This window comes from Bombus flavifrons, chromosome 13 (genome assembly GCF_040668555.2).
Source record: "Bombus flavifrons isolate JBK064 chromosome 13, iyBomFlav1_principal, whole genome shotgun sequence".
Classification (NCBI taxonomy): domain Eukaryota; kingdom Metazoa; phylum Arthropoda; class Insecta; order Hymenoptera; family Apidae; genus Bombus; species Bombus flavifrons.
The window spans coordinates 7,864,519-7,877,233 of NC_138454.1; the positions used below are offsets into that span (position 1 = coordinate 7,864,519).

A 12,715-nucleotide genomic window follows, 5' to 3' on the forward strand; every position below is an offset into this window, starting at 1 on the left:
ATGTGGCGAGCGCAGTCTTCTAATATTTTTACGAAATCGAGCTACATAATTTGAACGACAAGCGATTACGAGAGGCACGCGAACCGCTTCACCGAACCGATAGACGTCGCCGCTTCGCGGCTCGCTCGCATCCTCAAACCTTTTCGACGAATCCCAACGACGTTGCGGTTCGACCGTTGTCCACCTACCGATCTTGCCGCCGCTATTATATCGGAAAGTGGCGGAATCCAAGATCGATGTCCAACGTCGGCCAAATGTTCCCTAGAACCTGTCATTTCGCGTCACGAGCATAACCGCCGACGTAATAGTCGCCGATCAAGGATGGCCGACACAATGGCCGCGAATTCCCGCGGGCACGGTCTGTTCTTTTCGAACGCCAACCTAAACGGTCGTCGTTCTTGCCGCTAAACGTTGACACGCGATTCCTCGCCGATACAACGCCGGTACGGCGCGTCAGTCACACGGCGTATTAAATACCATTTGCCTGCCCCCGATTCCAGTCCATCCTTTGTCCTCTACTTTTTGTCCGGATAAATATACCCTTTGAACTCGGTCAATTTCGTAAACCGGTTCGTACCCCTGTTCTCCTTTCAGCGCGTGACTTTCAAACGATTCTCGTCACTTACGAAACTGCTAACTAGTATCATCTACCTCGGCACGATAAATCGCCGCCCTTTCCAACCGACTCTTCCACCTATTCTCTCTATCTATTCTCTCCTCATTCGGCCAGACTTTTTCATCGTTTCGCGACCAACCGTACATTTCCATCCAGCAAGTTGCACGTTCATCTTGTACAAACGCGGGAATATAAACGCGAAGCGGTGGTACGGGGCGTCAGTCAGTTAGTCAGTCAGTCAGTCAGTCAACGAGCGAGTCGTTTTTGTTAGACAGGGTGCATGCGTAATAAGGTAGTCGCGCTGTATCTCTCCCTTTTTTCCAGTCCCTTCCTGCTTCGCCTCGTCTTCGGAATCCCTCCTACGATCCCTCGATACCACCCTACCTCGAGCAGTATACGAAGGAAGGCGGTGTGGCCGATTTGGCCGCTCCTTTCTCTACCGCCTCGACGAAATCCTCGCGCAAATACGCTGCCAGCCGCTCGCAACTGTTCGGGCTTATACGTGGGTAAACAACCGTTCCGTCCTCCGATGCAAATTAGATTGGAATTCGATACGACACGATCCACGTTACAGGGGAAGAACTCGAGCACGCGCGCGGCTTTCGTTTCACCACAGTTTCCAACGAGAAAGCTAATTTCTCGCGACTGATCGTGTTGGTCGAAATGGGTGAAACGGAAATTTTCCGCTCGCGATCGAGTGGAATCGCGTCGACGAAACACGGCCTCTTCCTTGTTTCGTCGTACGACCACGTTTTGCCCGATGTCTGTCTATCGAACGAATTACCTTTCCTCTCGTCGTTACGTAGCTTTGTTCGCTGACAATGCCGAACCGCACCGGGGATGCTCGTGCAAACAGAAAAAGGTAAACGGTAAACTGTCAAGGGACGTGACGAGTAGTCGGAAACGCGATTGAAAAGATGCACGACAACGCGTTTTAAAAGATCGACCGGTCGAAAGCCACGCCACACCGAGCCAACCAATTTCCTCTCGTATCGCGTTTTAGTTTGCCGTTTCCACGACCAATTCATCGTTCGTCCTGTTCCTTTGAAAAAAATACCTTCCAAGAATTAGCGGTGGTCTTTATTGCCCCTACGCGGGAATGAATTCGCGGGGAATAAAGGTCGAGAGACGTAAAAGGAAAGGTAGTAACCGTTTCGACACTTTTACTGCACAGAGTTTTCCTGATGACGGGAAACATTACGTACACGTGCACGCGGCTGGATGCACGCCACTTCCCAATGTTGCTTCGAATAGCGAAATTAAGTCCATCGTTGCGGTCGAGCTAGGAGTCGCCCCGCGGGCCACTTCGGACGATCGATTAGAGCGCGTCGAATCGCAAAACAGGGATTTCCCGTCTCGAATAATCGAAAGAGCCGCTCTTCTTTCGTTTTCATGCGTACTTGGTCGTCGGACGTTCTTTCGATTTTCCAGTTCGTTCTACGAACGATGCAACGCGCCGCTGGTTCGTAGATCAAACGTGGAACGTAACGAATCCGCGTACGCGTTACGCGTTATCGCGGTCACTCGCATTTCGTGTGATCTCGATTATGATTGTTTACGATCGCTACTAAACCATCGATACGCAACGTGATCGTGAATGCCTAGCGCATTCGATTTATTACGTTCGCCTTGCACGCTAAATACCACATTTTTACGTATTTCGACGTTTCCTCCCGCGAATCAAATTTTATCATCGTCCGAGTTTTTCGTTCCCCTGAGCCATCAATTTCGAGCTACGTGATACATCCCTTCGACGATTCGAGAGCGTGCTGCCATCTAGAAACGTGTCGTCAAAGCGAGACGTTCGTTCAAGAGGGATGATAAAAGGCGATCTGTTACCCTTCTAAAGCGAACGTAATCGAGCGAATAGCCATAATCTTAGGTGTATACGGGCATGAAATAAAATGGTCGTCTCGCGACGACCAACGAAACCGAGCTAGAAAATCGGCAAACTATGGAAACGCAGAGGCGAAGAGAAGCTTCGGGAGGGTCTGGAACCGCTGGTTCTGCCATCCGACGATATTTCACGATATCTTCTGAGATTCTTGTAGGCCTGAGAGAAGACCCCCTATGGCCTGTTGGCTACACGAAAACATATACGTCACTGACGCGCATGGTTCGCGGCGATTCTGATGGATCCTGGGATTCGATGGGAACAAAAGAATGTTGGTTTAGCATGGAAGGCGTGTTTGTTATTCTGATGAGGTATAATGGGATGGATCTTGGGTGTTGATGCATGGCGCGTAGCAGGGTGCCAAGTCCAGAATCCCGTGGATCCAAATGGAGATCGGTACGGGCCCCGTAGGCTTCTTCGAGACCCCTGTAGACAGGGGCCGCAACACGTCCATCACGTGTCACGGTTATGTATTTAGACATATCTCACTACTATCTTCCATATCGTTCTTCCTCTCTTCTTCTCTTCCTCTCCCTTTCTCTCTTCCTCCCTCTTCACTTCGCTAGTCTCCCGCCGACTTCCTCGCCACCCTCCGCCACCCTCTTCGCTCTCTTCCACTCCAACGTTTTCGTTTATCATTTTTCTTCCCCCCTTCTACGATCCTCGTATTCGTCTTCACTTGCTACCAGCTTATCGTTCCGTTCCTCTTCCTCTTTAGTCTCTTTTAATCGAAACGGGAACCCGTTATAAAAATACTACCTCGTCTCCACGCGATTGCGATTCGCGAGTCGCAGGTACGTGGGCTGGGGAAATCACGCACGCGGTATATCCACGCGTACTCTTCGCGTCCTTAGATAATAGTAAATTAATGTCTGTCATCGAACCCCACCCTGCTTTCCCATTTCGATCGATCGACGTACCGTCCAACGAACTTGGTCGATTGGTTTTACCGTCGAGTCGGCTAGCAGCCAGTTTCTTTCGCAGGGAAGTGGTCGAAGCTGGACTCCGTCCCGGGCGAGTTGGCTCGCTATCGGGTCCATTCATCGTCTATAATATTTCAACGTTAATTTCCTAGATGGTGATGCATGACTCGCGTCAGTGTCATGCGTGCGCTCGTGAACACTCGTCATCATCGCGATCGTTTCTCTTCCCCGTCCCGTTTCTTCTCCTTTTCTTCTCCTTCCTTCTCTTCCATATCTCCGTCTGTTATTCCGAATAATCACGCACACGACACAGTGACTCTCTCGATCGCCGCTCGTTAATATCGCCTGCCGCGTGTAGTCGGTAGTCCCGGCTATCCACGCTGCTCAGGTAGTTCTCTGTCGATTGAATTTTTTATTGGCCTAACGTAGAAGCCTGTTCCGAACCGGTATGCCATTCGTCCTGCCGCTTCTTCTCGTTTCTGACGTTTACTCTAAACGTTCTCGATGTAGACGCCGCGGTAGGAAAAGGATCGTGCATAGTATCTGAACGAAAATGTTCGACTCGCGCCACCTCCGCATACGGCATATGCGAGGCGAGCGACTTTCAAACTTTTATTTCGTACAAAACATTACGAACACTTGTTAAAAAGACGAAGCTCGCTGGAAGACTCGTGAATACAGACTACTTACGCCGTCGATTTCAGTTCGTCGGCTCGTTACTCGCCGTTTGCAACAGCTTTCATCGATTTTACCATAAAATTGACGAAACCGTCAACGTCCTCGAGCTCTTTCGAGTAAAATTTCGCCGCGATCGTGGCGCGGCCTTCGAATTTCGGTACCATAGAGAACGAACATTCCGCGTACGCGTCCACCTCTACCTGGTCCGACAGTTTCAATTTCAGCTGCTCGTCCATTCCAGGTCCCTCGATCAAGAATCTACACTTCTTCAGTGGGATGGGTAGCGGATTTTGAAATTTCGCTGTCGCGTTTAGCGTCTTGCCAACTTCCGGCTCGTTCTCCAACTACGGAAACGATTTTAATTTACTTCGTCGTCGATTACGCGATAAACGTAGATAGGATAGAACGTAGAGAACACCTACGTACCGTGATTTTAATGTCTGGTTTCCTCACGCGAAAGTCGTCTTGCGCAAAGTACTCGAAATTGGTGTCCTTGATGGTGGCCAGGCAGGAAATATTGAATGCGCACTGATTCAATAGTCGAGGCCCGTATTCCTCCCAAGATACATCCATACGCACTTCCTCGAGGACTCCAGGTCTCACCAGTCGATCGATATTTAATCTCTTCACTGGGTCGCCGACCCGTCCGGTGTACAGAACCGTCTCTACTCTTAAAATCACCGAGACCTCATACTCGTTGTAATTGCTTCTATTTTTGATCAGCAACACGACACTGTAACAGGACGCATCTCGTGAGTATATGAGCTAAACGGAGAGTAAACGGAGCTAAGGAACAAACGAAGAAATACCTGAAAGGTTGTCCGATCACGATATCGTCGCGTAACTCGAAGTTAAACATGACATCGTTGAACTCCTCGTTGAGGTAATAACGACTAAACAACGACTGACTTTGACGCAACGCCTTCAACATGGCAGCCCGTTCTTCTTCCGACTCTGTGAAACGAAAACAAGGAACCGCGCGTTAAGACTTTAGCAAGAATCGAGGACTCGCTGCTCGCTCGCTCTTCGAAGGATCTCTTACTTTCTGGATACTTGTAGGTATGAGTGATATCTTCCCTCGCCCATCTACCGATCGCTTTCGTGCTAATAAATTGCCCGATGCTAGGTATCGAAAAAGAAAAGAAGGTAAAACAAATGGACGTTATTCTCTTTGCTGGAATAAACGACGAATCGATCGATCTTAAAGGAAGACTGGAACGCGTGAAATACTCACCCGTACACGTCCTTTCGAATCAACTTTAAAGGTTGAGTCGGTCCGTTGTAACGCCAAAACACTTTATCCGCGTTGACCTCGGCGAAGAGGAAGGCATTGTCATAAGGTCGGAGAACCTCGCCTTTCTTCACAGCGGCGACGGAAGCCGGTCCGCAACGGTACGCGTCCTCGCTCAATTCCTGAGGAGTCGCATCGATCGCTTGCCAACCAGAATATTCCGGCGACAAGTCCAATCGAGTCATCCATACCTCGTTCCACACGTGGAAATTCCTACGAAATGACCGGATCGCAGTGAAAAACGATGGAACCGCGTGCGCGTATATGATCGGTACGCGCTGCAACTACCTGAGTATACTTAGACGTAATACTTGCCATATCGAATCGCTGTTCATTTCCTCCATAACTTTCCCCTCGGCATCGACGAAATAGTCGACGGTCAAGCTGCTCTGAGTGTCGTGCGCGCTCGCATAATTGGTTACCACGCGACAAGGTAGTCCCAGGGTACGGCAAACGGTGGCCAACACTCCCGAGAATACCCAGCATTGACCATACTTGACCGGTTTCTTCGTCTTATAGTATTGTTGCAGGATCTTTTGCGAACCCAACCATTTGGTCGGTGGTGTACCACCTCCAAAATCGTCGGACCAGTTACCCATTACCGCGCCATTGTCATCCGGCGAATTTACCTGTAAAGCGGCAACTTTCCTTGAGTTTCGCGATCGAGAGCAAAAAGACGTGTCAGCCAAAGAAGTCGATTCGAGTACTCACAGCTGCCGACAGAATGCGAGATATAACGACAGGATCGTTTCTGCCGTGTATTCGAACTTTCCCAACTTGAATCATCAGATGCAGCGCGCAATCTAATATGTCCCGCTCGAATTGCGAATATTTCCAAACCGTTGGTCTCAGACGATTGTAGCTTCCACGCCATATCAAACCATCCTCCGCCATCACGTACTCCTGTCGCTGATCTTCCTCCTCCATGTACACCGCGTCCTCTGGAAAATTTTCAAAAGATCATTGTCCCACGTATTCGGATTTCGGTTGGCCTCTTTCATCGAAATCGAGTTCCCCTACCTCTGCACCAGGGATTGAAAATTAGATAAAACGGTTGTTTCACCGTGTAACTAACGGCTCCGTCTAAATTCTTGTTCTTGGTGTCGATGTCTATCCTCCACTTGCCTATTATCGCGTCGGGAGCTGCAACAATCTGAGAAAGTGACAAAAGAAGAATCGCTCGTGTTAGGACCGCGCCGATGGAAAACGCATGAAAGACGATACGCCTTTGATCGCTTACCTTCAATCGAATAAAATTGTGTTGAATAGCGTCAATGGTGGCATGCCAGGGACCCTCGGACGGTTCTCCCGGATAAAGAACAGCCGTCGCAACGAGGGTTCCGTGCCCGTATAGCGGCCTCTCGACTCCGTCAACCGTGAAAATTATCGACATACCATCGATACTTGGCTCGTAATCTCTGGACAAAGTCAAGTGTAAGTAAAATTCTTGCCCCCGTCTAACGACCAGCCTAGATTTGTCGTCCTGTCTAGTCATCAAGTCGTATCTGGATGTTCTGTGATTGACTCCATTCTCCGCGATACACGGATCCACGTCTGCGATCGTCAACACTGGAACTCCGAAATCTTCCCCTGCGGGCAGAATACGAATACGATTTTTTTACCATTTTAACTTCGTTTACGACGCGACGCGACGGTTCCAACGCACGAAACACGCTTTACATAACGATATTTCTGATTCTGCCTGAAACGCTTGAGTAAATTCGTACGTATGGCGAATTGCCAACGACGATAAAGATACGATCCAATGGAATAATTAAAAATTGCCTAGTCTTTTACTATTTGCGAGATTTTGAAAGGAGGAACACCGCGCGTCGAAAGGTTCAAGATAGAAACGAGATCGCGAGAATGCGAACACTCACAGTAAAATCTGAATGGAAAGGGATTGGAACGGCGATCATTGAAAGACCGGTAACGATCGTAAAATCTATAAAACATCCTTCGAGGACTCGGGAATGCAAACTCGTCCCTCGAAAACGAACGAAAGACTGAATCCATCGGCGGATTTCGCGCCGCGGTCCTTCGACCGCTCAGAGTTCTATGAAATCACTGAGAGTGAGCGATCGCTCCCCGTTCTGGAAATAAGGAAGAAATTGCAATGCTGTATACTGTACATGACTGCACGGTACGGAACGGCGAGACGAGGTGCTCCGCTTTACGCGCCGCGCCGCCCTACACGTTGGGTGGGTTGCTATATTCTAGGAGATACGTCAAGGACTTCTCTGCATCGACGAACGCAACCATACATGGCGTCATCGATGAGTCTAGGTACCAGTCGGAGTCACCTACTCTTCATCCTATCGATTATTTCTCACAATTTACTCTGGTAATTACGAAACGAATTGTATATCAGATAATCTGTCGCGCCGTATTCCAAGAAAACGAATGTCGAAGATCGCCAACAACATCTTTATATGGTCGAACGTGATCAAGATGTACGTGGAAAGCGGCTGATCCATACGCTCGAGTAGATTGACAAGGCCAGTGAAAAACTACGGATCGTCGAAAGAGTCATTACGCCAGTGTTGACACGTTTACCAGTTTTGGCGGCAATAATTGTCTCGTTTCCATGTATCGTACAATTACGAGAATCAATCGGTACGTTCAATTAGTATCGACGTCTAGCGTGTTTTCGTCTTAAATCGGTTTGCAAAAGCCGCGACTATTTAAAATTCAAGCCTTGACAAAGAAACTCGTCGACGCAATTAATTCCCATATTGCGAAAAGAAGTGGAAACGCAACTTGCTCGCACCGGCCGTCACCTATTTTCGTTGTTAGCGATTCGTTTGTCCTCGTTCAATCGCGATTCCAAGCGAAACCGTTCCATAGAGTAAATAGACAAATACCGATCTTTACGACCGATTTTCTTTCACGCGGCTAACTTTTAAGAAGTTTCACGCGGAGAATTTTGCAAGATAGAAAAGGAAGGGTGTGTACGGAAACAACGTATCCATCGACAAATATGTATCACAGATACATCGAAAAGCTAGATAAGCACGTGTTAAAGTAATACGCGGAAACATCTTTTTCAAATCTTTCCACCTCTTTTCATTTCCCTATCCTTTGTTCTTTTTCATCCGTTGATTTTTTATAAATTTTACTTTATTCGTTCTCTTGCAAATTTTTGGTACAGCCAGGCATCACATTAATTCACCTCTGTTTTCTCTACACGTTATTCGTTCCTTCACATCTTTAGGTTTTTCCTTTTTGGTCATGTACATTAATCTTGCTTATTGTTCGTTTATTTAATTTTCTTCGATCCTCTACGCTCTGTTTCTCTCCTTTCGCCAATTCTTCGCCCCTTTCTTATTATTTTTTTATTTCTTCATCCTTTCACAGATTCTTGCTTATTCGCTTGCAATTTTTATCGCTGCGACGCACGTGTGTGTGTGTGTGTGTGCGTGTGTGTCTGTACACAAGTGGGAGAATCGTAAGCTGCCTATACGTAATAACGGAGAATCGTTAGGAAAACACAGATGCAAGAACAAATTTATTTATCTACTAAAGTTTAATCTTCAAGATTACGTGGCTACTTACGATCGGTTAGTTTGGTAGTGAAAATTCCTCGGTTCAGTTACCTTTCTATTAACACCGTCGTACTTAATGTTATACCGGATCAATTAGAAATAAATATTGATCTATCGCATAATATATAATAAGCCGACAGCCGGACAGCCGATCGCGTAAGAAATATCGTGTTAAACGATCAAATTACTCAAAGTATCTGTATATAGTGCAGCCGTCATACGATTACTTCAACCGGTTTCATACGAAATCGATGCTATTTTGGTGAGTTGGTAAGCGGCAAGAAATTATGGCATCTACATACCTAATGGTATTGTTTTCGATTAAAAATAACGCCACGAGGCAATCTGCTATGCACATGTATATATATATATATATATATATAGTTAAGTAGACACAGATAAGTGTTCTAGAATGCAGATTATCCATAGCAACCGATGATGACGCGCGATGTCATGTATTCGATGCAACATAAGAATAGAATTTTCATTCTCTAAACGATTTATCTCTTTTCGTTCGTACGATACTGAGAATTCAAGCCTACCACGATCGAGAATATTCATAATTTCCATAAAAATCGACTCAATTACTGGCAAACTAAGTTTCAATGAAGATAGGACGAGCACATAGAACGCGTGGATTTGAGTTTCCATCGGTGCAAATATCGTAAAAAGTTATCAGCGCTAGAGGAAGCGAAGTTACACTTGTTAGAGAAGCGGCTGTAAATAATTAAGCAAAAGCCTGTGTGACGAGTTTTAGCACGTGCCGTAGTAGCTACGGCGATAAATAGCGGCTATGCATGTTGCTGGTGCAACAGGAACTTCCTTTCGTTTCATGCGAACAACGATATCCGCATAAGATTAACATTCTTCTTGGTATATACTGTACATGGCATTATTGCAGTTTCAAACGCGAGGCGACAGGAAGACGCATATTTTGAAGAAACGGCGAACATCCAAGATATGCTTATCGTATAACGAATTGCTCTGTTCGTTCGTTAATACTATGCGTTAATACTGGCTTTTATTTACTGCACGACGACATCGCGCGCAATTTTAATCCGCGAGGTAATCGCGTAAAAACGATTGGCTACGAAATATTACCAGAAGAAGAGATAACTCGTTCGGTCGGTTTTAAAATCAATCGAAGTAACGTTGGCGCGATTGAATTCGCGTCAAAATATCGTATTCGCGTTACATGACTTGCTATCTCACAATTAGAAATACCAAGAAGATGAATCATAAATAGTTGAGTCTGCTTTCGATCTCGGAAAAAGCTCGGGTAATAATACAACTGTGCGTAATTGAGGCTGACGTCATACCTCAGAGGTCAGGGTGCCACTTGCGTAATTTTACTTTCATTCATGGCAGTGGTCACACCTCGAGGCCGTTAAACACACGTTGTAATGTCGCATTCGTTTCCACCTTTTATCGATTCACAAATATCCACAGTCTCGAGAGGAGGGACGTTTTATCCGTTTTACGTTGCACATTGGCGGATGAAAGAATCGCAATGGAAACGATAGCAGCTAAAGAGTCACGACGAAAGTCTGCACGCGTAACAAGACTAAGGAGACGTACATCGTCGAATAATTCGATTTGGGCCGACTGGCCGCGAAAGAAGCGAAAAGTGAGATTTCCCATCTGGCTGGCAAGACGAGTTTATTTTCTTTGGTGAAGTACTATCGACCAAATTTTCAAGCGCCGAGAGGAATTCACGTTGTTCGCGCGATTTCTGTTTGCTTGCTAATTTCCAACCGAACATATCTGTTGACTAAACTTTTGAAAAATATTTCTTCCAAGATTCTCTCGTAAATCTTCGCCTTGATCTTGAAACCATACCGAGCCGGTAAAACAGAAGCAACGCAAGTTGCGTCGTTACATCGAAAAAGTAGTAACAGGAAGTTTTCGAAATTACGCAGTTGCCTAAAAACATGTAGCGGCTAATGACATCACCGCCGTAACGAACTCAAAGCAAACGTTTCGGTATAGCTCGGATGATTATGATAAACGATGATCGAAACTATCGAAAGCACATTTCGCACATATCGAAGATCGAAGAGCACCCTCGATACACTGGCTGGCTAGCACGTGCTTTCTTAAAATAGGTCTTAAAAATATGTATACAAAAAGAAAAGCGTCGCTCGTGCCAAGGACTAGAAACTTTGGAAATCCTTCGAGGATTGTTTTGAGCTGCTCTCGTTTCCGCCGTTATAACTACGTTAGATATAATAATAGAAGCACGATAAATCATCGGTTTCTGTCTAGATCGCGTTAACACGTTGCTATTTGTTCGAGCGTGGAATAAATCGATTCTCAGTAAATTGACTTACAAAATAGAACGAGATTCTACGAAGAACGATATTCTTCCGGAAACGTCATTTTTTTTCTCACACGCGCCAAATCACAGGATTCTGATATCGTTTATCTAATATATAGGAAAAGATCAATTCTAATTGTGAATTACACGCGTCAAGGTCATCAATCATACGAGAAGGTTATCGCAGATTAACTTCTGCAAGTATAAAGTAAAAGGTATATTGTCCATATATGTTTACAGTGATTTACAAGTATTGAAATGTATTTGTCATCGCGCGTTAGGTTACAGAAATTCTCGCGAACGCATAGTTTGATCTACAGTTTGAGGCGATCGTTCCAATTGGAAATTATTTAACTTGTAAACAGTGTTGCTCGGAACTTACCAGAACTAGATGCAGCAGGTGGCCGTGGAAGACATTCCGGTTTTGTGCATAATGGCTTAAGGGGACTGTCCGTAACAGTTTCGGGTGTAAAAATTGCTCTAAATCGTGAAAAACAAGAACAAACCTTGCCCATTTTTTTCAATCTTGTACGGCAATAAATACGATATATTTTATTTAGTTATTGTCTTCTGTTTTTGTCTGCCTTTCAAATTCAAAAGTTCATAGTATTTCCCATACTTTTGATGACATTTCCATGTCATTCCACTACGACGCGCGATTTCGCTTCGATCGTTCTACAGTAGTACACCTCACGTTGAATTATCTTTACGAAACATAATTACCGACAACAGGTCATCTGATACAATGGAAGAGAAATTTGGATCTTGCGGTACCAATCACTTATTCAGAGGACTCTGTTTCAATTCAGCTATTGACTCACTGCCACGAAAAGTCTTCCGTATAAAAATTAAGAAATTTAGAAGAATTTTAAATTATATCTTAATCATCGAGATATGTACACGATTAAAAGGCACAGAGAGTATGTTAAAACTCTGTAATGAAATGTCGATTTATTAACATTGAAATAATTGTCAAATATCGGTATAAGTTTGAAAAAGATTCAGAATTAAACAGGGAGTTACTGTATGATATCACGTCACAATTTAAGCTTCAACGCGGACTAATATAGACGACGCGCTCTGTCGATCTGCTCGCGAGTAAATGAAGGACTGTCAGAGACTCAGTTGGCATCATAAATGATGCAGACGACATGATCTCTCCCCAGATTCCGATCAATTTTTAGATGGTCATGAATGCTAACGATCCCTTCGCATATTTACCTGACCATCGTAGGTATTATTTACCTCTTTCTTTCTTTTTCATTCATTCTAAATTATACTTATCCTTTCTGTTAGTAATAACATAAACATTATCTTAAAGGTATTGTAACTCATTTTTATTTATTTCGCTTGAACCTCGATTCTCGTTACAGGAAGGTGAAGTCACATAAGTAAACTTTCGTTCCTCGAATTTCCTGAATGTTACATCTATTTAAAGACTATTACTTTTA

At 45.1% G+C, this 12,715-nt stretch overlaps 1 protein-coding gene across 3 annotated transcripts; it reads right to left on the reverse strand.

The window, feature by feature from the left end:
• Positions 1–3,989: 3,989 nt before the first annotated feature.
• Tg (transglutaminase) lies at positions 3,990–12,356 on the reverse strand. 3 transcript variants are annotated; one of them, XM_069126469.1, is made up of 10 exons: positions 11,647–12,356; positions 6,643–6,992; positions 6,423–6,555; positions 6,114–6,343; positions 5,718–6,031; positions 5,346–5,615; positions 5,154–5,233; positions 4,921–5,065; positions 4,538–4,844; positions 3,990–4,455 (listed from the first exon to the last, which is right to left on the reverse strand). In XM_069126469.1, exons 1-10 carry the CDS (start codon positions 11,777–11,779, stop codon positions 4,150–4,152), a joined length of 2,268 nt encoding a protein of 755 aa, XP_068982570.1. In that variant the 5' UTR covers positions 11,780–12,356; the 3' UTR covers positions 3,990–4,149. The 3 variants fall into 3 exon arrangements, with proteins under 3 accessions (XP_068982570.1, XP_068982572.1, XP_068982569.1); XM_069126471.1 differs by lacking the exon at positions 11,647–12,356 and adding an exon at positions 7,535–7,632; XM_069126468.1 differs by lacking the exon at positions 11,647–12,356 and adding an exon at positions 7,283–7,510.
• Between the last annotated feature and the right edge of the window lie 359 nt (positions 12,357–12,715).